At 48.1% G+C, this 21,889-nt stretch overlaps 3 protein-coding genes across 6 annotated transcripts in view; 2 read left to right on the top strand and 1 right to left on the bottom strand.

The window, feature by feature from the left end:
* Znf668 (zinc finger protein 668) overlaps positions 1 to 21,889 on the top strand; it is a 704,021-nt gene that overhangs the window by 69,548 nt on the left and 612,584 nt on the right. The gene's annotated exons all lie outside the window — the stretch shown is intronic.
* Rusf1 (RUS family member 1) lies at positions 1,646 to 15,912 on the top strand. Of its 2 annotated transcripts, XR_006632946.1 has the most exons (14): positions 1,646 to 1,965; positions 2,109 to 2,223; positions 4,197 to 4,242; positions 5,332 to 5,364; positions 5,446 to 5,551; positions 9,038 to 9,139; positions 12,039 to 12,109; positions 12,189 to 12,373; positions 12,448 to 12,505; positions 12,755 to 12,825; positions 13,792 to 13,935; positions 14,038 to 14,115; positions 14,555 to 15,428; positions 15,580 to 15,912. XR_006632946.1 is itself a non-coding variant. In XM_004671029.2 (13 exons), exons 1-13 carry the CDS (start codon positions 1,666 to 1,668, stop codon positions 14,650 to 14,652), a joined length of 1,407 nt encoding a protein of 468 aa, XP_004671086.1. In that variant the 5' UTR covers positions 1,646 to 1,665; the 3' UTR covers positions 14,653 to 15,912. The 2 variants fall into 2 exon arrangements, 1 of the variants encoding a protein (XP_004671086.1); XM_004671029.2 differs by having other exon boundaries at positions 14,555 to 15,912.
* On the bottom strand, positions 14,707 to 21,221 carry Slc5a2 (solute carrier family 5 member 2). Of its 3 annotated transcripts, XM_004671030.2 has the most exons (14): positions 21,067 to 21,221; positions 20,495 to 20,566; positions 20,313 to 20,417; positions 19,387 to 19,551; positions 18,994 to 19,099; positions 18,088 to 18,168; positions 17,706 to 17,935; positions 17,255 to 17,390; positions 16,903 to 17,010; positions 16,615 to 16,765; positions 16,347 to 16,515; positions 16,053 to 16,268; positions 15,220 to 15,364; positions 14,707 to 15,141 (listed from the first exon to the last, which is right to left on the bottom strand). In XM_004671030.2, the coding sequence occupies exons 1-14, from the start codon at positions 21,190 to 21,192 to the stop codon at positions 14,915 to 14,917; spliced, it is 2,037 nt and encodes a 678-aa protein (XP_004671087.2). In that variant the 5' UTR covers positions 21,193 to 21,221; the 3' UTR covers positions 14,707 to 14,914. The 3 variants fall into 3 exon arrangements, with proteins under 3 accessions (XP_004671087.2, XP_044987529.1, XP_044987530.1); XM_045131594.1 differs by having other exon boundaries at positions 16,347 to 16,765; XM_045131595.1 differs by lacking the exon at positions 18,994 to 19,099 and having other exon boundaries at positions 16,347 to 16,765; positions 19,284 to 19,551.

Raw genomic sequence — 21,889 nt, 5'->3', positions numbered from 1 at the left:
GATTGCTTAGTGGTTAAGGTGTGCTTGCCTGTGAAGCCTAAGGGCCCAGGTTTGATTCTCCAGATGCATGTGTCTGGGGTTCATTTGCAGTGGCTAAAGGCCCTAGTGCGCCTATTCTCTCTCTCCCTTTCTTTCTCAAATAAAAATAATCGTTTTAAATAATTTTTTTGAAAAAAGTGAAAATAAAATAAAATAAAATTAGAGATTCAGGGCCTGGGAAGATTGCTCAGTGATTAAAGGTGCTTGCTTATTTCCAAGCCACTCATGTAAGCCAGGTGCAAAAAGCATCTAGTATTCATTTGCAGAGGCAGGATGCCTAGAAGGTGTGTACACAACACACACACACATGCAAATATGTAAATAAACACTTAAAAATTAATGACTTTCCATGATAAACAAACTAAATCACCCTGTCTGTACTAAGACACCATTGCAGAAAATGCTAAAGGAATGGTACACACATAAAGAAAGATGAATACAATCAAGATGTGAAAGAATAAATCTCACTGGTAAAGCAAGCATTGGAATGAAGAAACTATTAGCATTGTTAACTATGTAAATCAGGAAACCTCTAGAGCAGAGTAGAATGAATTTTCCAATGAAGAGATGCACATGGGCAATCTGGATTTTCAAAAACCTTTGTATGTTTAATGTTTGCAGTTCTTTATACAGTCAAGATACCAACTTCTAAGTGCAAACACTAAACATTAAAAACAAAAAACCTGCCATCTGGTGTGGTGGCCACACCTTTAATTCCAGCACTTGGGAGGCAGACTTAGGAGGATTGCTGTGAGTTTGAGGGCAGCCTGGAACTACAGAGTGAGATCCAGGTCATCCTGGGCTAAAGTGAGACCTTACCTCATCCCCCACTTCTCCATCCCCCCCCCAAGAAAAAAACTGACAATCAATAAATAGGCTAATGAAATGGACAGACAGTTCTCAAAGGAAGAAACACATTTGTTATAAAAATGTTCAATATTCTTAGCCATCAGAAAATGCAAATTAAAACGACTTTGAGATTACATCTCACTCCAGACAAAAAGGCTATAAAGAAAACAAACAACAACAAATACTAGTGAAGACTTGGGGAAAAGGGAACCCTTATTTACTGTTGGTGGTAGTATAAACTGGTGCAGCCATTATGGAAATCAATGATGTAGCAGTTTCTTAAAAAGCTAAAAAATTGAATTACCATATTATTCAGCTATAGTACTCCTGGGCGTATACCCAAAAGACTCTATATCCCACCACAGATACTTGTACATCCATGTTTATTGCTGCTCTATTCACAATAGCTAGGATATGAAATCAGCCTAGATACCCATCAATGGGTATCTAGGTATCTGGATAATGAAAATGTACATATACAAAATGGAATTTTGTTCAGCTATAAGGAAAATGAAATTGTGAAAATTTCAGGAAAATGGATGGAACTGGAAAAGATTATACCAAGTGAGGTACCCAGGCCCCAAAAGCATCAGAGTAATCCTAGGATGTTCCAGCCTGGTCTGGAAGGTAGAGGAAGCAAAGGTTTCTGTTCCAAACTATATAAGCTGTAGAGGCCTGCTGCCCTTTGGTAAGGGAAGATTGCCCCTCTGCAGCCGCCGTAGCCAAGCCGGAAGTGTAGTCTTTGCTCCAGGTTGGACGTGGACATTGAGATTTAGGATGGCGGCCGAGACCGATGTTTTGTCTCCGCTGTGCGCGGAGCAGTTCGGCTCCGGAGCCCCCCGGGGCTGCCACGCCACCGCCGACGGGAGCCTGCAGTGGGAGGCTGGCGAGTGGCGCTGGTGGAGGCTCTCCCGGCTCTTCACCGCGAAGCCCGAAGGACCAGATGGGGGTGGAAGGGGGTCTCCCCGGGCCGCTCTGCCGCCTCTCTCGGGTCTTCAGGCCGTGTTCTTGCCTCAGGGCTTCCCTGATAGCGTCAGCCCGGATTACCTGCCCTACCAGCTGTGGGATTCCGTGCAGGTCAGCCCGGCCGTCTGCTGCAGGGGCGGCTTATGGCTGGGGACCACCGCACAGTGCGGGGAAGGTCACCCGCCATGGCAGCTGGTGGTACCTGGAGACTCGCGTGCCCTGCCACCCTGGCCTCACCGCTCTCTCTTCTCCAGGCCTTTGCTTCCAGCCTCTCCGGCTCCCTGGCCACCCACGCGGTCTTGCTGGGCTTAGGGGTGGGGAACTCAAAAGCCTCTGTTTCAGCTGCCACGGCCACCTGGCTCGTGAAAGGTGAGCCGGACCCTGGGAGTGTCACCTGTTACGCTCGGTCTTGACCTCTCTGGCCTCTTTTTTTTTTTTCCTCCATTCCTCCTTTCCACTTGTAACCGTGTCCTGCCCCTGGTGGGTGTGTATTTATGAACTGCTGCCTGGTTAGGTTCTACCCCGGAGCCAAGTGTTCTAGTGGCTAGAGCGGCATTTTATGCCTGTCTTATTGCCCACGTAGAATACCTCTTCTTTGTGAGCTAACCTACAAGATGCACGTGTTCCCTATGCAAACTGCGTAATTCCTGAGTTAGTCAGTCTCCACTGATCCCTCAATTAACTGTTCCCGCCCCGTTAGTCCTAACATATGCAGGATTGCGCCGAAATGGAATTAAGTAAAAATGCCAACGATGGGTTGTAGTTAATCATAAATGAAAGGAGGTTCTGGAAATGATGAGATACTATGACTGCCCTAGGATAGTAGACAATGCCGTAAGTTGTAATTACAATGACCATAGCTTGTTGAGTGTGTACAGCTTTTTCTAAAACCACCAGATAATTTTTACCATGCCTCCTAGGGTAAATGTTCATGCTGGCTGTTGATTTATTGTCAGTTTTTGTATTCATTGATTCAGTCTTCATGGTAGCTGTGAGACAGATATGGTCATTTCGTAGTTAAAGAAATATGTAAGTATATTTGATTTTTCTGAGCCTGGATTACCTCAGTATAATCTTTTCCAGATCCATCCATTTTCCTACATATTTTATAATTAAATTTTTCTCTTTTTAAACATAGCATTATTTACTCCTTTTTTTTCTCTTTTCTACCTCTGTGCATATATATAATGTACCCTGATCATAATCCCTCTCTCGTCACCCTCCTTTATGCCCCTTAACGATCCTTTCTCTACTGATCACCCTTTTCTTTCCAACTCATTCCTCGTCTATTTTAATATCATACACATGTATACACACATGCAAATAAATAAAAAGAAGAAAAGCATATTGTGCTGTGTGTTTGTGGTCTCCATGAGTTCATCTTTCAGACAGGGTTATAATACAAGTATTCATGTATGTGGATTGCTGCTGTTTACTCTGCCACTGTGGAATTCACCAGGATTTATGCATCAACTTGTCAGTTTGCATTTGCATTATGCCAGTTTTTCTTTTCTTTGTTCTTTCTTTCTTTTTTTCAAGGTAGGATCTCACTCTAGCTATGTAGTCTCAGGGTGGCCTCGAACTCACAACGATTCTCCTACCTCTAAAAAAAAATTTTTTTTTTTTGGTGTCCCAGTTTTTCTTGCTCTTATTAACGGTGTAGTAAAGAACATTTCTGTTCTGTCTCTGGCTGTATATATGTCCACATAGTTCTCTATGCATTCTCTTGTCAGTGAGCATTTGCATTATCCCAGTTTTTCTTACTCTTATTAACAATATAGTAAAGAACATTTCTGTGCTGTCTCTGGCTGTACATGGCTACATAGTTCTCTTGAGTACTGTAACAGTTACATTCTTGTTGCTGGAACAAAACACCTGACAAAAAGGAGCTTACAGGAGGAAAGGGTTTATTTCAGGCTTACAGTTTCGAGGTGAAGCTTCATCATGGAGAAAAAGCAACTGATTCACAGCATCACACATCCCCAGCAAAAAGAGAATAGCAAACAAGAGCTGACCGTGAACACTTAAGCTCAAATCATGACCTGCCCCCAGTGACACATCTACTGGAGCAGAGCTCCACCTGCTGGAGACTGAGTAGGACGCTTATACACAAACACTTGAGGTCATAGGGTACTTTTATAATCAAAACACAAGGACATACTGAGAAACTGCTAGGTCTAGGCACTTCTGACACCATCTGTCTAGAACTTGTTACAGCAACTGCCCTCCCAAGAGTGATGTGACCTAGGGGTGAATTGGCCAGTTCAGTGCCAGCAGCTACCTTGTCCTGCAGCTCCCAAGTGTCTTCCTTATCCTTACCAGTGCTTTCTTCTCATCGCTAGATTCAACTGGCATGCTGGGCCGAATCATCTTTGCCTGGTGGAAAGGGTGAGTTCCTTTTCCCAGCCAGCTGACCTCTGGCAATACTCCATAGTGGTGGTAATAACCATAGTAATGATATCAGCCGTTCATTGTTAGTGAAGGTTCAGTGAGTAATCTATGCAAAACACTTTGTATTGTCTAATCCTCTAACCGTGTAGGGTAGTGTTGAATGTGTAGAGCTGTGGGGCTGGGAATAAAGCTCAAGGGTAGAGGACTTGCCTTATGTATAAAAGGCCCTGGGTTCAGTTCCCAGCACTGAAGAAGAAAGACTTTGCTAATGATATAAAACTAAGAATTGGGGAAATATTTGCCCAAGCCACACAATCTGTGATTATTGAGGCAGAATTTGAGCCTGAAGCCTGTACTTTTTGCCTGCTATCAAGCTAATTAATTGGGCTGAATGCTATGTGTTCAGGAGCTCCTCTGAGTCTATGATATACCCCACCCAAGAGTATTTCCTTTCCCTTTTCTGGGGATTTCAAATTCAGGCTCCAGGCTAATGATGAATATTCTGAGCTGCACTGAGGGCTGTTGTACCCTGGCACTGAGGTCTTAGACAAATGCCCCATATGTTTATGCTCCAGCCTAAGAGTAATTCTTTGTCCCAGGGACAGAGGAGCCAGCTATCCACAATGTTATGTATCAGAAGTATCCTAGGCCTGGATATTTGAGCTTAGTCCTTTCTGTTGGTCTCTCCCCTCCCCAGTCTACCAATATCTATGTGACCCAGGGAAACCCAGGAAACATGCAGTTATACTACTAAACTTAATGGTTACTAGTCCCAAATATATGGAGTTTTTGCTGTGTGTCCTCAAGTAAGAGGAAGAGAAAGATGGAGGGAGCCAGGAACAACCTTAAGATTGGCCATAGGGTAGCAGAATAAGCAGTCAGGTTTTTCCTTGGTAAGTCATGGAAACAGTTGTGCGTCCTTCTAGCTAATAGTCTTGTTTCAGGCAACAGTGACAGGATAAGAGGACAGGTGACTTCTGAAGACACCTGACTCCTTTAGAACTTCAACATAGTGTAGGATTTCCCTGCACAGCTCACAGTGTTTTGTCTTTGTACTAAATTGAAACAACCTCTCATCCCCAACAGGAGCAAACTGGACTGTAATGCAAAGCAATGGAGGTGAGAAGGGTGGGGGTGGGGGATTGAGTGGACTCATGAAGGCTCTTGTTTCTGATGTTTAACCTCTGATCCTTCTCCTAGGCTCTTTGCCGACATCCTTAATGATACAGCCATGTTCCTTGAGATTATGGCTCCCATATATGCAGTCAGCTTCACCATGATTGTCAGTGCCAGCAACCTCGCAAAGGTACCCATCTTTGGAGCATCCTGTGCCTGAGATCCCTATCCTAATGATGCTGTATGTGGCTAACCTGGGTCCTGTGCTCAAGGCACTTACATTTCTACTCAACGCAGCCATGTTTTCTGATTCCTTCTTTGGTTGCACAGCCCCTAGTGCCTCAGCCAGCCGGTCTGAGGCAGAATTCAGAACCACAGGACTGGTGAGGGAGCTTTGAGCTGAAAGATGAAACACTGGGAGACTAACATCCTGGCTACTTTTCATTCTTCAGTGAAACATCTTTTTAGTGCTTCCTTTAGTGCTTAGCAGAGCACAGAGAGTCTCCCATCTTTGATAGGAAACTACATGTAACTCCATATGGAATTAGAGCTCCAAGCATCCCAGGTGGGATATAATCTGGGGATGTAGAAAGGCTGCCTGTGGCACTGAGTCCTGAGAAGTGAGTGTAAGATGCAAGTTGGGTGTTCTAGGCAAAAGTAACAGCACAGGTCAGTACCCAGTAAGGCTAGAGAGGCCAGGGGAGCAAACTCAGGCCTCTCTCTCTACCAGGGCTTTCACTTGCGCTCAGAATTCCTTCAGACTGGCTTTATCCAGATGAGGAAACGGGGACTTAACCAAATTCAGGAAAGAACCTAGCATATCCTCCCCACAGTAAAGTACCTAGAATACAGTAAAGCCCCCAAATCAGTAGCAGACCCATTTCAAAGGCCTGTATCTGTTAACATCACACGCAAGCATATTTCTCCACAAGGCACTTTTGGCATTTTGGGTGGAACAGTTCTTTGTGGTAAAGGACAAGCAATGAATGTTGTGAGTCCCCCATTTATCACCCCTACTTTTATATCCAGGGTAGGAAACTCTAGAGAAAACAATGTCCTAGCTGTGGACCAAGGATTGTGATTTCTTGCCTGTATTTTAAATTTTGCACATAATTCCGCTTTTGAGATCCCCCGTCTCTGCATCTTCCAAATATTGGAATAAAACAGGCCTGTGAACATATCCTCTAGGTCCCTTTGTTAAGCCAGATGAGTTGGTTCATGCCTTTAATCCCAGTATTTAGGAGGCTGAGGTAGAAGGATCACCATCAGTTTGAGGTCAGGTTGGGCCACAAAGTGAGTTCAAGATCAGCTTGGGCTAAAGTGAAACCCTGACTCAAAAGAATTAAAAATAAAAAACCTGCTCAGCTGGGCGTGGTGGCGCACGCCTTTAATCCCAGCACTTGGGAGGCAGAGATAGGATTACAGTGAGTTCAAGGCCACCCTGAGACTACCTAGTTAATTCCAGGTCAGCCTGGGCCAGAGTGAAACCCTACCTCGAAAAAAAAGAAAAATCTTTAGAAGATAAAGCGCTTGCTGCACAAGCCTGAGGACCTGAGTTCAAATTCCAAGTGCCCACATAAAAATGCCATGCATAGTGGTACATACCTGAAATCCCAGTGCTAGGGAGGCAGAAACAGGAGAACCCATAAGGCACCTAAAGCATGGTTGGCCAGTTATCTAGCTGAGCTCCAGGTTCAGTGAGGGACCCTATTTCAGGGAGGGGGAAATAAAAAGGTGGAGAGCTGGGGAGATGCCTCAAGTCAGTAAAGCACTTACTGAACCAGTACAAAGACCTGAGTTTGGATCCCCTTAGTCTGCAAAAGATACCAGGCACAATGGCAGAGGCGGGAGAATCCTCGGGGTCTGCTAACTAGCCAATCTAGCTGAACCAGTGAGCTCTGGGTTCTGAGTTCAATGAAATAAACCCTGTCTCAAAAATAAGGGAGGTGGGGGCTAGAGAGATGGCTGAGTGGTTAAGCGCTTTTCTGTGAAGCCTAAGGACCCCGGTTTGAGGCTCAAATCCCCATGACTCACGTTAGCCAGATGCACAAGGGGGCGTATGTATCTGGAGTTCATTTGCAGTGGCTGGAAGCCCTGGCGCCCCCATTCCCTCTCTGTCTCTTTCTCTCCCTCTCTCACTCTCAAATAAATAAATAAAAATGAACAAAAAATATTTAAAAAATAAATAAGGTGGGGGCACTGGGTGTGGTGGCACATGCCTTTAATCCCAGCACTTGGGAGGCAGAGGTAGGAGGATCGCTGTGAGTTCAAGACCACCCTGAGACTACATAGTGAATCCCAGGTCAGCCTGAGCTAGACTGAGACTCTACCTCAAAAAACCAAAAATAAATAAGATGAGGGCTGCAGAGATGGCTCACCAGTTAAGGTGCTTGCCTGCGAAGCCTAATGACCCAGGTTTGATTTTCCAGTACCCACATAAAACCAGATACACAAAGTGGAGCATGCATCTGGAGTATGTTTGTAGTGGCTGGAGGCCCTACCATGCCCATACTCATCCATTCATATTCATACTCTCTCTCTTTGTATATAAATAAATTTAATCCCAGCACTTGGGAGACAGTGGTAGGAGAATCACTGTAAATTCAAGGTCACTCTAAGACTACATAGTGAATTCCAGGACAGCCTGGGCTAGAGTGAAACCCCACCTCAAAATAAAAAAGTATGTATGTATGTATGTGGTGGAAGAGGGGCTGGAGAGATTGCCCAGTGGTTAAGGTGTTTGCTTGCAAAGCCTGATGGCTCAGGTTTGATTCTCCAGTACTATGTAAAACCAGATGCACAGTGGCCCATGTGTCTGTAGTTTGTCTTAGTGGCAGGAGACTCTGGTGCACCCATTCTCTTTCTTTAAAATAAGTAAAATATGTTTCTTTAAGGGAAACATCTTTAAAGAAGATTGGGCAGGAGAGATGGCTTAGCAATTAAGGTGCTTGCCTGTGAAGCCTAAGGACCCAGGTTCAATTCCCCAGTACTCACATGAGCCAGATGCACAAGGTGGCCCATGCATCTGGAGTTCACTTGCAGTGGGTGGAGGTCCTGGTGTGCCCATTCTCTCTGTCTGCCTTCTCCTCCTGTCTCTCCCTCAAGTAAATAAAGGTGGAAGAACAATTGAGGAAGATATCCAACTCCAATTGTGTCAACTTGTAGCCTGTACACACATACACAGACATGCTCCACACATGCATATGAACATGTATATTAACACATACTCATTCCATATACCTGCAAAAACAAAGAGCTGTTCAGGAGGATACGCAGCATCCCTCCACAGACATGCACCACCACCCTCCCACACACATACAAAAGAAAGCTCTACAGAGCTGAGTATGATTGGTGGCCCTTTCCTGTAATTCTAGCACTCTGGAGAGCTAGTTAAGGTAGGAAGATAGCAAGTTCAAGAGCAGTTTGGGCTACATAGCAAGGCCCTAATTCCAATGGGGGGTGGGGAATGATCTTTGGGCCTTGCCTTGGAGAAGGAAATTGAATTTTCCACAGCCAGTCCACAGAGTGAAAACTAGATTCCAGATCCAGGGTTTTGCATCCTGAGACCTGGCTTTCTCAGGCTGGTGTGAGTTACTTACTGACTCGCCCACAGAAGGGTCTGTATTGTCACAGATCACAGCTATACTGACTTGACTTTTCTTTTCTCCCCATTCAGTGCATTGTGAGTGTAGCTGGTGGAGCCACTCGGGCTGCACTGACTGTACACCAGGCTCGGAGAAACAACATGGCTGATGTGTCTGCCAAGGACAGTAGCCAGGTGAGCAGCTAGAACTGGGGGATGGTATAGACCGGGGAGGGAACAGGCCAGTTTGGAAGTATAGAAAGGCCGGGTGTGGTGGCACATACCTTTAATCCCAGCATATAGGATGCAGAGATAGGGGGATCACCATGAGTTCAAGGTCACCCTTGGTAGTGAATTCCAGGTCAGCCTGGGCTAGAGTAAGACCCTACATCCAAAAACAAAAAAGAAAGAAAGAAAGAAGCCTGGAATGCCCCTGGGAAGGGGAAGGAGATGGATGGAGAACACACAGGAAAAACATCAGTGTTCCCATTCAGGACTCTGAGGTTGTATGGTCAGATCTTAAAGCAAAGCTCTGATACCAAGTTCAAGTTGATCCCAAACCCTGCCCACTCACCCTTTTCACACCGTAGGGGCTGGAGGTCCTGATCATACAAGGCACTTGGCAGGTTGAGGTATATAGCATGTGGGGTTGTTAGGATCACCAGCCTCACTGAGCAGTTTGGTCGTTCTGGCCCAGACCCATTCTACTTGTGTACTGGAACAAGATGGGGCAGTAAAGACAGTCCTAAGACTGAACTCTAAAGGTATTAAATACCCTCAAGCCTGTGCCCAAGTGTTTATGTTAATTGTGTCCTTTAACTCACACCAGTCATGTAAGGTAGATACTATTATTATCCCAATTTCACAGATAGGGAAAATAAAGCCTGGGGGCGGGTTCCCAGAAGTATAAAGTGTGTTTTGTTTTGTTTTGTTGACCCTGAAGCAACTTAGAAACCTTGGTTGGGTCCTTTTCCAGCCTTCTTTTAAATTATTTTGCTCACTATTACTAACAAGCTAATATTTGTAGAGCATTAACCACACACTAAGTATTTCCTTGATATAAACTCTCCGAATCCTTACAGAGTGTTTCTGTGCACCCAGTACTCATTATGGCTGTTTGACAGCTAAAGAAACAAAACATAGAGAGGTCCAATCCACCTAGATGCTCTTAGGAAGTGGTTGAACTAGGTCTTTCCCATGGCCTTTTGCAGATCTACAGGTTGCTAAAGTGGAAAAAATAGGTACAATATAGGGAGACCTTTTCCTCTAGCACCACCCAGTTTTATGCCTGCTCTCTCACTGGCCTTAAACCCAGCCCCAGCCTCAGCACGGTGTTTTCAAGGTTTCAGGACTTCCTCAATGAGGCAGCAGCACATCACAGAGCAACACAGGCCATGTGCTCACTCCCACAGCAGCTCCCTGCTTTCAGCTAATGGCACTTTGTCACTACCTACATGGCAGCTGGAACTGTTTTCAAGTGACTGCTTCCCTACCTACAAAATTGAGGTCTTTTTGTTCCTGAGCCCCTAGGGTTCTCAACCCCCAGTTCACTGCCTCATGTACTGCCTTTATTCCCACAATCCATCTCTTTTCCAGGAGGGCTAGGGGTTGAACAAGCTCTGAAGCTTCAAGACCCCTCCCTCTGTTGTTCTAAGACCAGCTATCCTTAGAACCCAGGGAGTCCTTGTGAGTGACACAGTGAGGGCAAGCAGCCTGGGGTCCTTTCCTTTCGAGTGTGTGTTCAGTGTGGCCACCAGAGGGCTCTGATTACACTGGTTCACAAAGAGGTTTACAGCTTGTTCCTTTCCTTCCTGTGTGGTTTCTTGACCCCTGTGCAAATTTGTTTGCCAGTTGTTACATACCAAGGGGTGTAAGGGATCCTTCATTTTCAACCATGGTAGAAAACTAGGTTCCCAATACAGCCAGAAATGTCCCAAGTGTCTACTTAGGTGATTCTTGTAAAACAAGGAAGACATGTAGCAGCACATTCAGACAATCATTAATAATGCACTTGGCATCTGCATCAGCTACCTTCCTGTTGCTATAATCAAATACCTTGCAGACGCAGCTTAAGAAAGGAAAGCATAATTTGGCTTATAGTTCCACAAGATACATTCCATCTTACAGAGAAGGCATGGTGGCAGGAACAGGGAGCAGCTCTTCACATTGCAGTCAGTAATCAGATGAGAAACAGGAAGTGGGACCAGACTAGGAAACCTCAAGGCCCACCTCGAGTGACTCATTTCTTCCAGCAAAGCTCCAGTTCTTAAAGGTTCCATAACCTTCCCAAATAGCACTACCAACTGGGGACCAAGTATTCAAATACATGAGCCTGTGAGGGACTCTTCTACATTCTTCCCGCAAAACAGTTCCAAAGGCCAAAGCACAGCAACAACCTCACTTCTTAGTAGCAGTTTTCTGTATCAGTTACTTTGTCATTACTTTGACAAAACACCTGACAGAAGCTATTTAAGGAATGAAAGGGTTTAATCTGCTTACAGTTGGGGGTAGTTACGTTCCATCATGCCAGGGAAAACATGGTGGCAGGAATCAGAGGAGGGGTCTGGAGAGATGGCTTAGTGGTTAAGGCACTTGCCTGTGGAGCCAAAGGGTCCATGTTCTATTCCCCAGTACCTATATAAGCCAGCTACACAATGGAGTGCATGCATCTGGAGTTCGTTTGCAGTGGCTACAGGCCCTGGTACCCCTATTTTCACTCTGTCTTTTCTCTATCTCTCTGCTTGCAAATAAGTAAAAAAAAAAAAAAAAAAAAAAAAAATTAAGCAAAGAAATGAGAGGAGGAACAGAAAGGCTGGGCTATAAAACCTCAAGGCTCACCCTCATTGACTCATGTCTTCCAACAAGACTACCCCCTAAAGGTTCCACAACCTTCTCAAACAGCACATCAGCTGGGGACCAAGTGTTTAAACATAAGCCAGTGAGGGGAACTTTATATTCAGACCACAATAGCACCCCCGTCAGAGTAGAGAGCCCTGGGTGGTTCTGGAGTTGTATGGATTGAGGTGAAAATCACTGAAGGCCATTCCATCTGGTCTGATAGTACTCAACTCTCAATCCCTCTGCTCTTTTCCAGGAGACTCTGGTGAACCTAGCAGGGCTCCTAGTCAGCCTTTTGATGCTTCCTCTGATACCAGGTTGGCCAAGGTAAGCCATGAACAAGACTGGGATGGAGATGCCCAGCTGGGCCTCTACCTCTGTTGACCACCTCACTCTCTTGCCCCAGCTTCAGCCTTGGATGTTTCTTCCTCCTCACTGCCCTCCACATCTATGCCAACTATCGGGCAGTCCGGGCTCTCATCCTGGAGACCTTGAATGAAAGCCGGCTCCATCTAGTCCTAAAGCACTTTCTTCAGAAGGGAGAAATCCTTGAGCCTGCCTCAGCCAATAAGATGGAGCCACTGTGGACAGGTGACCCAGCCCCTTGCTCTTGTGCCCCTGTCTCTCTAGCCTCTCCCTATTTGTCTGACTCCAGCTTCCTGCAGGTTACTGGCCATCTTTCTCTCTGTCCCTGGGTGTCCCCTTACATTGCTTGGTCTCCAGGTAAGTACCTAATACCTCCCACTACATTGTTGCCCCCTGTACTTCCCATACATGCTCCTTGTTCAACACACTGGCCTCTTCTGACTGGGATCCACTTTCCTGTTACAGGTTTCTCATTTGTACTGTATAGCCTTGGGGTCAGCAGGGTATAGAACAGAATAAAGATGAAATATATTGATAGATGAAGGAATGTTGGTAGATGGGGAAAGTGAAGGGCTGCATACCCCACCACACTCTTCTTTCCATCAGTGTCCCTGAGCTGCAGCGACTGGTTGAGGGGCACAAAGAACCCTACCTCCTATGCTGGAACCAGTCACGAAGTAAGTGTGCCACATTGTCCCACACTTAGGCTTATTCTCCTGAAATTAGTTCCTCAGCTCTAGTTCCCCTGTCGCTCAACTGTGTCCTGGGAGGGTACTGTAGACTAAATAATAGTTGGATGTCCCAGTGAAATTCACTTTACTGAAAGCTCTATAAAAGGAAGGTACTAGCTGGGCATGGTAACTCATGTTTTTAATCCCAGAGACTGAGGTCAGAGGATTGCCATAAGCTCAAGGCCAGCCTATGCTACAGAGTAAGTTTCAAGACCCTGTCTCAAAACAAAACACCAACAACAAAAGTAAACAGCGAATGAAGCTGTTGCAGCTGCTTTATTACCTATGGTGGTTTTCTGGGGATCAAACAAGGTGATTGTGTAGAAGCGCTTTGCACATCACAGCACACTCAGATAAGACTGGCTTTGCCTGTCCTTCTGGACTTCTTTGTCTCTTATCCTGAGTTATTCCTTAGGGACATAAGTCATTAAGATAGTGATTGTTGTTGGCATGTTAGAATGACATTAATTTTCAACAGTGACCAAAAAAAAAAAAAAAAAGCCCACCACCTATAGGTGGATGAGTGGAGGTCTACATCATATCTCCAGAAAAGAAGGCTGTGTGAGCAGCCCAGGTAGAAGCCAGGACTCAGGATGGGAGCCTGGGGCAAGGACACTCAGGCCACCACAGTAGAGGGTGGGAATGACAGCTTTATTTTTGTATAAGCATACTGTTATGGTCAGTTGGCCACCACCTTGTGGAAATTGACTACTGATCAGATGGTCATTCTTGGCAATTAAATGTTTTGCTTTGGCTACAGCATTGGGAAGCAGCAGGAGATGGTATTGGAAAGGGAAGAGTGGGGAAAGGGCTTTCCATGCCTTGAAATAGCCTGGGACTGATAAGCGAAGCAATGGAAATCAGTTGAAGGCATTTATGACTCCTTCCTAATTGTCCCTTGGGTCTCTCCAGACCAGGTACAAGTGGTTCTGGGCCAGACAGCGGGCCCTGAAACTATCTTAAGGGCTGCCACACATGGGTTGGTACTTGGAGCCCTTAAGGAAGAGGGCCCCCTTCCAAGAGAGCTGGCAGAGCTGAGAAACCAGATTCAGGCTGGTAAGACCCTCATAGACTGGACTGCTGGTCCCCATAGGCTGGAAAGGGATGGAGCATGTGTCCTGTGAGGACATGAGAGCTTCTGCTTCTGTACCCACTCAGGTCCTGAGAAAGAGAGCTGGGTCATTGTCAGGGAGACACACCAAGTGTTGGACACACTTTTCCCGAAGTTCTTGAAAGGTAACATTGTCACCTTGGCTTCTTGGCCCCTGAAACCTTCAACCTTGGGCCCTGTCTGTCCTCGGTCCACACTGTCACCCAGAACATAAAGAACCTAGTTTCGCTGTGTGATCTTAAGACTCAGTTCCCACATCTGTAGGACAGGAGGTTGGGATTTAGTCAGGGTTGACAGTCTGTAATCCCAGGTGGGATGGGGTGAGAGCAGTCCCATTTACTAAAGCTTATCTTTTACTAGGGTTTACTTCATTCTGCTCCTTTTCCATGTGCTGTGTCTGATTTCTAACTCAGCTAAATGAAGCTTTAGCCCCATTTTCTGCCACAGATAATCCCACAAAAGAGCCCAAGTAGTGCAAAGGCCGTGCCCAGCCTGTGTCTCTTATCTGATCCCTAGGGTCAGCCCCAGGTCTCCCCCCAGCATCAGCTTGTGATCTCTCCCCAGGACTGCAGGCTGCTGGCTGGAAGACTGAAAAACATCACCTAGAGGTGGATGAGTGGAGGGCCATGTGGCCTCTGTCTCCAGAAAAGAAGGTTGTGTGAGCAGCCCAGGACCCAGGACGCAGGACAAGATCCTGGAGCAAGGACACTTAGGCGTGTGGGGAAAACTTTTATTTGGCCACCACCTTATTGGAAGTGACTACCAGTCAGATAGACTAGACCTCAGACAGATAAAAGGGAGCTATTGCCTTTCTGCCTCATTTTTTTCCCCTTTTGTGGAATCTATTCCATGCTTCCCACCCCCACTGTGTGTGAGGCTGAGCCATTCTCTGGTTGCAGCTCATAGCATCCAGCACACTTGACCTTATGCATAAAAGCCCCAGAGGAACATGGCCACAGTCATCATGAGCAGGGCATTGAGGTTGACCACGCGGGCCCAGCTGGGGTCCTCACTGATGTCTTCCACCTGCCTGGCTGCTGCGGCCACCTCCTCCTCAGTAGGGGGTGGAGGGCTTCCTGACCCACCCCTGCTCATTCCACAGAACCAGAGCAGGCACCGGCGGAGCACACTTGGTGCTGCAGACTGAGGCTCTAGGGGAAATGAGGCCCTACAGTTAGTTTGAAGGAAGTTGACATCCCAGGCTCACCACATCTTTGTGCATGTCTTACCTTCCATCTCCACTGCATGCATCTGCCCTGCAAGCTCCTGGCACCCATTCTGCACTGGAGGAGACGTTGGCTCTCCCGGCTCGTCGGCATCCAGGTCCTCCCGCGCCTCCTTGCTGTGCCGGAGACTGAAAACCAGGCGGTGAAGCTGGGAAGCAGAAGAGTAGGAACCAAGTGTTCTCCCCCAAGTCTGTACTGTCACACCAGCCCAGGTACTGGCCTTCCCTTACCTCCCTGTCACCTCCTGTCACGTTTGCACACCAAGCTCAGGCTCAGCTCACACAAGCTCCTCAGATAGTTAAGTTTTAAAGGTATTGGTCCACTCAGCTCCCATCTCACCCCAGTTTCCTGTGTACCACCCAGAATCGTAGTTCTTCAGGTTGGTGTTGCATTCCCGCTCGCTCGGTGTCTGAGCTGCTGTGGAACTCTGCTGTCCTAAGTGCTGCTCCTGTCCTGCCCCTCCCCCAGTCACCCCTGCTCCAGAGCACCTGTTCTGCAGCAGCAAGGCTGCACCTTTTGTGGACTTCAAATGTGACACTGTCCTTTTAGCCCAGGCATACCTGTGTTGTGCCATGCTAGGGACTGGCTTTAGGAACTTTATAATCACTCATGTTCCAAATGGTTCCCCTCTCCTCCCTATAAACTAAATGTTAAGTAAGTGTTGTTTAAATAAATGTGTTTGCTGTTGAAATACAACTTCAGACTGGACTCCCACTCCTTCCAACACTCAGTGTAGAAATTTGAGTCCTCTTCGGTGGCCATTCTTTGAAGCAGACTGGCACAAGGGGTGGAAATGGTTGATGTGGTCATCCAGTCCCCTGAAGGCCAGCACTTACATGCTTCTGTGGGATGGGCGCCGTGCACAGGGAGATGACAAGGGTGAGGAATCCAGAGCAGACAAAGAGCACGATGGCAAAATACAAGTAGTGCACCCGGCAGATGAGGGCGGGGCACGCTGAGGGTCTCACACAGCTGCCCGTGCCAAAGGAGAACTCAGGAATGAGGCGTGCTAGCCCCATGAGCAGGCCCCCAATCAGTCCCCAGAAGGCACCCTGCAGGAGAAACAGCATTAACTCGCACAGGGTGCGCAAGCCCCTCCCAAAGCTCATGTGCATTTGTTCCCTACTTACCTTCTCGTTCACCCGGGGCACGAAGAGCGCAAGCATGAAGACCGCAGACACAGGTGGTGCCAAGTAGCTGGAGATGGACTGAATGTAATCAAAGAGCTGCCCACCCTGTGCTGCCTGCACGACTGGTAGCCAGGCCACGGACACTGCCACAATAAACACTACCCAGAGCCTACGGTTGAAGATCATCAGTTTACCTAGGACCCACCATGATCCGTGCCCACACCACAGGTTCATTTGTGGAGCAGGGGTTGGAGGACCTGGGCCACACCTTCCAACCAGCAGCAGCTCCCTATCACCTGCACGAGGCCGCAGACGGGTGTAGATGTCCATGGTGAAAAGTGTGCTGCTGCTGTTGAAGATCGATGCTAGTGAAGACATGAGGGCAGCAAGCATAACTGCCAGCATGAGGCCACGCAGACCTGTGGCATCAACAAGTGCTGTCAGGCCAGGGCCACCCGCCTGTTTGAGGCAGTGAAGGCTTGACAAGGAGTGACCCACCCATTGGCTGGCCCCACAGGTATGGGCAGGGGGGCTGACCCAGGTTGGTCGCCCTCACCATTGGGCATGAGCTTTACAACAAGCCGTGGGTAGGCGATGTTTGAACAGCCCACCTCGGTGCCGCACACTCGCTTGCACACCTCAGGCACCACACATGCCACTTCATCTGCAAGAAAGACGCAGGTTGCATAGGAAACAGCCTGCTCTGGAATCTGCGGTTACTGGGTCAGCTTGTTAGGGACTGGAAATCCTAGCAGGGAAGAGATGGGACTCCTAGTGGGAAACAATGGGATGCCAGATTCCCAAGTCTTAGGAAGGTCACAGAAACTGATAAGCACTTGGATCTTCGCACAAGAAAAGGGTCAGATGGAGCACAGGAATGGTGAACTCGATGGGAATGCATACAGTACCTGGGTAAAGGATGCGGCTGATCATTCCTGGCATGACCATGAGAAACATGGGCATCAGCTTCAGGTAGCCACACAGTATGCAACCTGCCTTGATGTGGGTCAGGTTCTTTCCTGCCAGGCAGCGTTGCACGATGACCTGTGATGAGGAACACTGAACTACCGCAGGCCATCTTGGTACTCCGTACTTCAGGCCTTACCCCCACCTGCCACCCCTTACCCCCAGCAGCTGTCCTCGCTCTGATTTGTGCCCAGCCTCTGCCTCTGGAGAGCCCTTTATACATTTCCATTCGAGATCTTGCCACTAGAAGTTGGCTGTGCCCTGGCCTGGTTCTCTGTCATCTCAGGTCCCAACTACAACCCTGAAGGGCTGTCAGGACCTTCCTATCTCAGCTGGCATAGGGTATTTAGGGCTTTTCCCTGGATCATCCCAGGCCAAACCTTGACTGTGTACCTGGTCGCTGCACCAATACCAGCCAGAGACAATGGTAAGTCCCAGGAGCAGTGCAGGCCATGGCAGGTCTCCTGTCACAGGGTCCCGGAGCAGATGGTAGGAGTCAGGCCTTGGTTGGTAGCAGGAGCTGGAGATATTGCCTACAGCTGGATCCTCAGACACCGTCAGCGTTGTCACTGCTTTCAGGTACTTGTCGAAGAGACCAGAATACCCGCCCACCTCATGGAAAGCTGTGTAGGGAAGGTCATCAGAGGACTACACCCCAGTGCTGAGGCCCTCCTCCAAACTCTCATGTCAGACACCAGGAAGGTCCCAAATCCTAGGTTAAGGGCTCTCCGACAGTCGACCTCTGAGCCCTTCTCCCACTGGCAGAGTCCCATACCGTAACCAGTGAGGATAAAGGCCCCAGCGAGGATGACAAAGGTCTGCACAGTGTCCGTGTACATCAGTGCTGCCAGCCCTCCTGCAAAAGGCCTGAATCAATAGAGACAACACAGCTCCTGACCCCAATCAATACCGATGGAGACTGTCCCAGAAGTTTTTTTTTTTTTTTTTTTTTTTTTGAGGTAGGGTCTTGATCTAGCCCAGGCTGGACTGGAATTCACTATGTAGTCTCAGGGTGTCCTTGAACTCACAGCGATCCTCCTACCTCAGTCTCCTGAGTGCTGGGATTAAAGGTGTGTGCCGCCATGCCTGGCCCTTTTTCAGAATTTGAGGTATATTCTAAGGAGCAAATTTTATAGCCCATTCTCCTGGCTCATGCACTGGGGTAACAGGAGGCAGAGCTTGGTTGAATAGTGTGGCTGAGTTTTGGGCTCCACTGATTCCTTCTTGGTCAGGTGGGGTGTGGTGCAGGATCCTCACCATTGGCTTCTTCTTGGCCCCAGATCCCCATCTGGATCGTAGGTTCTATTTTATCCCACGGCAGGTCCTGAAGGCCAGCTTAGCACCAAACTCTGCCCCCTCTGCTCAGCGTCTGGCCTGTGGCCCCACCTTGGGATTTGTGGAACTGCCCTTCAGGCATTCAAGAAGGGCCGGAGCTGCAAAATCACCTTTCCCCAGCCCCCACTATTAAGGCCCATTCAGCCCCAGCTGGGTGTTGAATTTCCAATCCAAAGGGACATAGGGAAAAGGTGAGCTTGTTTTCCAAAGATTTAGTTCCTTCTACCTGGACCACAGGATACTTCCAAACCTCTCCATCTCACTGTACTGTACTGGCTCACCTAACCACAACCCCAATTCCTGGCTCATGTTCTGGGTCACTTTCCCAAGCCCCTCCTGCAGCCACCTGTCACGGTGTAAATCATGGTGATGCCCAGGAGTGCAATGACAGATGCGTAGATGTTCCAACCCAGAGCCTGCTGGATGAATACTGCCCCAGAGAACATGTCCACCTTCGGGAAGAGAGTAATTACTCAGGTCAACACCCAGGGTCAAGGACAGTGGCCCAGGTCTATTTGCTACCCAGGCAACCATCCTGCGTTGCTCATTTTCTAGTGACTTGGCCTTTCCAGGTCCCATCCAGTGTGCCTGAGGCCCTAGAGACCTACTCCTTCCAAGCCTGGTCTCCATGGTTACCTCTGCATTTCTCCTTGGCCCCACCAACTTGGGAGCTCTCTAAAGATCTCACTAGGTGGCTCCACCTTTTTAGGTGCCTGTTCTGCCCACTGTTCATGCGCACCGAGATCTTGGTGAAGATATACAAAAAAAGTGAGAGCACAGACAGGTAGAGACGGATACGATGGCCACCAAAGCGCTTGCGCAGGTACTGTGGCATTGTAATGACACCTGCAGTCAGGTACACAGGAGCAAAGAGCCAGCCGAGTAGCAGCACCACGAACAGTGCCTGTGGAAACAATGTGACTCATGTCTACCATCCTGCCACGGGTCTGTCCTCACCCCTAACAGATCTGACAGACCTCATCACCTCCAAAGCAGGTGACCTTGGGAAGGGTCACCTGAGGCTCAGAGGACAACTGCAGAAGCCAAACCAGGCCCTTTCTGTACTTTTCAGGCCATCACCCCTGACAGGTCCCTCCCAAGAGCACCCTTATGCCCTTCCCTATGACTTCTCTAGCATGTGAACCCAAACACTGTCCCTTTCGATAGACCTCAGCATCTGCCAGACCAGGCTACCTCTCCTTCACCCACCCAAACCTTTTATCCCTCAAGGCTCAGTTCAGGGGCCTTCTCCAGGAAGTGAGCTCAAGCCATGATCTCTCCAACCCTCCAAGGTAAGCTCTGTCCTACAACTTCATCCCTCTTTGGCTTCTGCCAAGGACTTTAATTCGGCCCAGAAAGCTTCACTGCCAGTTTTAGAGAGCATCAGAGCGAGTGCTTCTCCGTCTCTGAGCTGCCTGCTCCACTTCCGAGAGGAGCATGTGAAGACAGTGTCTAACTCTGGCTTATATAGAAAGCCAGGACCTGCCTCTGACCACTAGTGTGGGTATCTCATGCATTCTCCTGCCTCCAAACTGGGTTTCTACTCTTACTCCACACCCAAGCTTCCCCACAGTTGCAAGGCTACAACCCCATGCCAAGACCTCCCCAAAGTGTGATATTTCCAGGAGTTCCCATGTGGGTTCTTATGGAAAAAGAAAGCCTCACATTCCACTCAAATCCAGCCACAGCCAAGCCGCTTGCAGCACCGGTCCCTGCCAGACCCACAAAGTGGCCACTGCCAATGTTGCTGGCGAAGAGAGAGGCTCCAACCTGCGTAGCCAGAAGAGAGGGTGAGCCAAGCTGCTCCTCTGAGAGCCCCTTCCATTTCATGGCCCAATCCCTCTTACCGGCCACCACACCATGCTTCGTCCTGCCAGGAAGTAGCCACCAACTGTGCCTCTGTTGGTTCTGCACATAGACTGGGAAACAGAAGTAAGGTTAGACAGATTGGGGCACATCTTTGGATTTCATTAGACTCCTCAACACATTCCTCAGCCTTGTTGTAGGCTGAAGATTAACCAGCGCTTGGCTCCCCAGATTGTTTGTATCCCCACCCCCAACATCTTCCCAGACATCCAGAAAAACCCAGCTTCAACTCCTCCAGTATCTCACTACTGAAGCCTGAGTGTGGTTGATTTAATCTTACTTACCTGGAGCTTGGGATATGGGATGCTGTTTACCACACAGCAGACAGGAAGAGGAACCTTATTTAGAGATATGAGCTTCAAGAAAATCCTCTGACCCCCTCAACCAGCACAGTTCAAAGGTGGGAAGACAAAGAATTAAGTTGCTTGCCTCCTATGCTCTGCATTTCTCCTTCAAAGATCCAAGCATCTCCCATCCCTCTCTGAGGTATTCCTAAATCTCTTCCCCAGGGTCCCAGAAGCAAATCCCTAGCAAAACCCTCTCCGCTTCTCACCCACAAACCAACACCAATGACCAGCAGGAAATAAGCAGCAATGACCAAGATGTCAGCAGGATTGTCGATTAGGGCCTTATGTGCCCCCAGCCCCACTTCAGAGCCTGCCTCTGTATGTTCCTCCATTCTGTCCAGGATCTGCCCTTCAAGGGGCCAGTCCCTGGATTCCCCCAGGGGAAAGATTAATGGTTACCTCAGGAGCAGTGAGCCGACAAGTCCCCCAGGTTTCATCCCCCCTCCCCAGCTTTATTTAGCTGAATCAGGTCCTATCAAGGCCGAAGGCTTGTTCTGGAGAGCTGGTCTCTTTGAAATTCAGGAACAATCCTTCCTGGGCTTAGCCTCTGTTTCCCTCCTTAGTGCTCCAGGCTCAAAGCCACCTCTTGCCCCACCAGAAAATAAATCCCTTCCAGTCTGGCTCAGCCAGACCCCAGGTTCTGCTAGTCTGGAGGGATCATCTATGATCAAAGCCTGACAACGTCACTTCCCTTCTCAGAAGTCCTCCACATCTCCTTGTGCCCTTCAAGAGGAAGCTGCCCTCCTCAGCCTGGTTGTCCGGCCAGGCTGACCACCCTCTCTGTTGTTGTCCAATACCAGACCTGGAATGAAATTACATTTCCTTACCACTTTCTCTACCCAACCTAGATACTTTCTTTTTCATTTTTTAAAAAATAATTTATTTATTAATTAATTTATCTATTAGAGAGAGAGAGAATGGGCGTGCCAGGGCCTTCAGCCACTGCAAACGAACTCCAGATGCATGTGCCACCTTGTGCATCTGGCTTATGTGGGTACTGAGGAATCAAACTTGGGTCCTTTGATTTGT

Source organism: Jaculus jaculus, chromosome 12 (genome assembly GCF_020740685.1).
Source record: "Jaculus jaculus isolate mJacJac1 chromosome 12, mJacJac1.mat.Y.cur, whole genome shotgun sequence".
Lineage (NCBI taxonomy): Eukaryota > Metazoa > Chordata > Mammalia > Rodentia > Dipodidae > Jaculus > Jaculus jaculus.
This window is presented reverse-complemented; position numbering and strand designations above follow the sequence as displayed.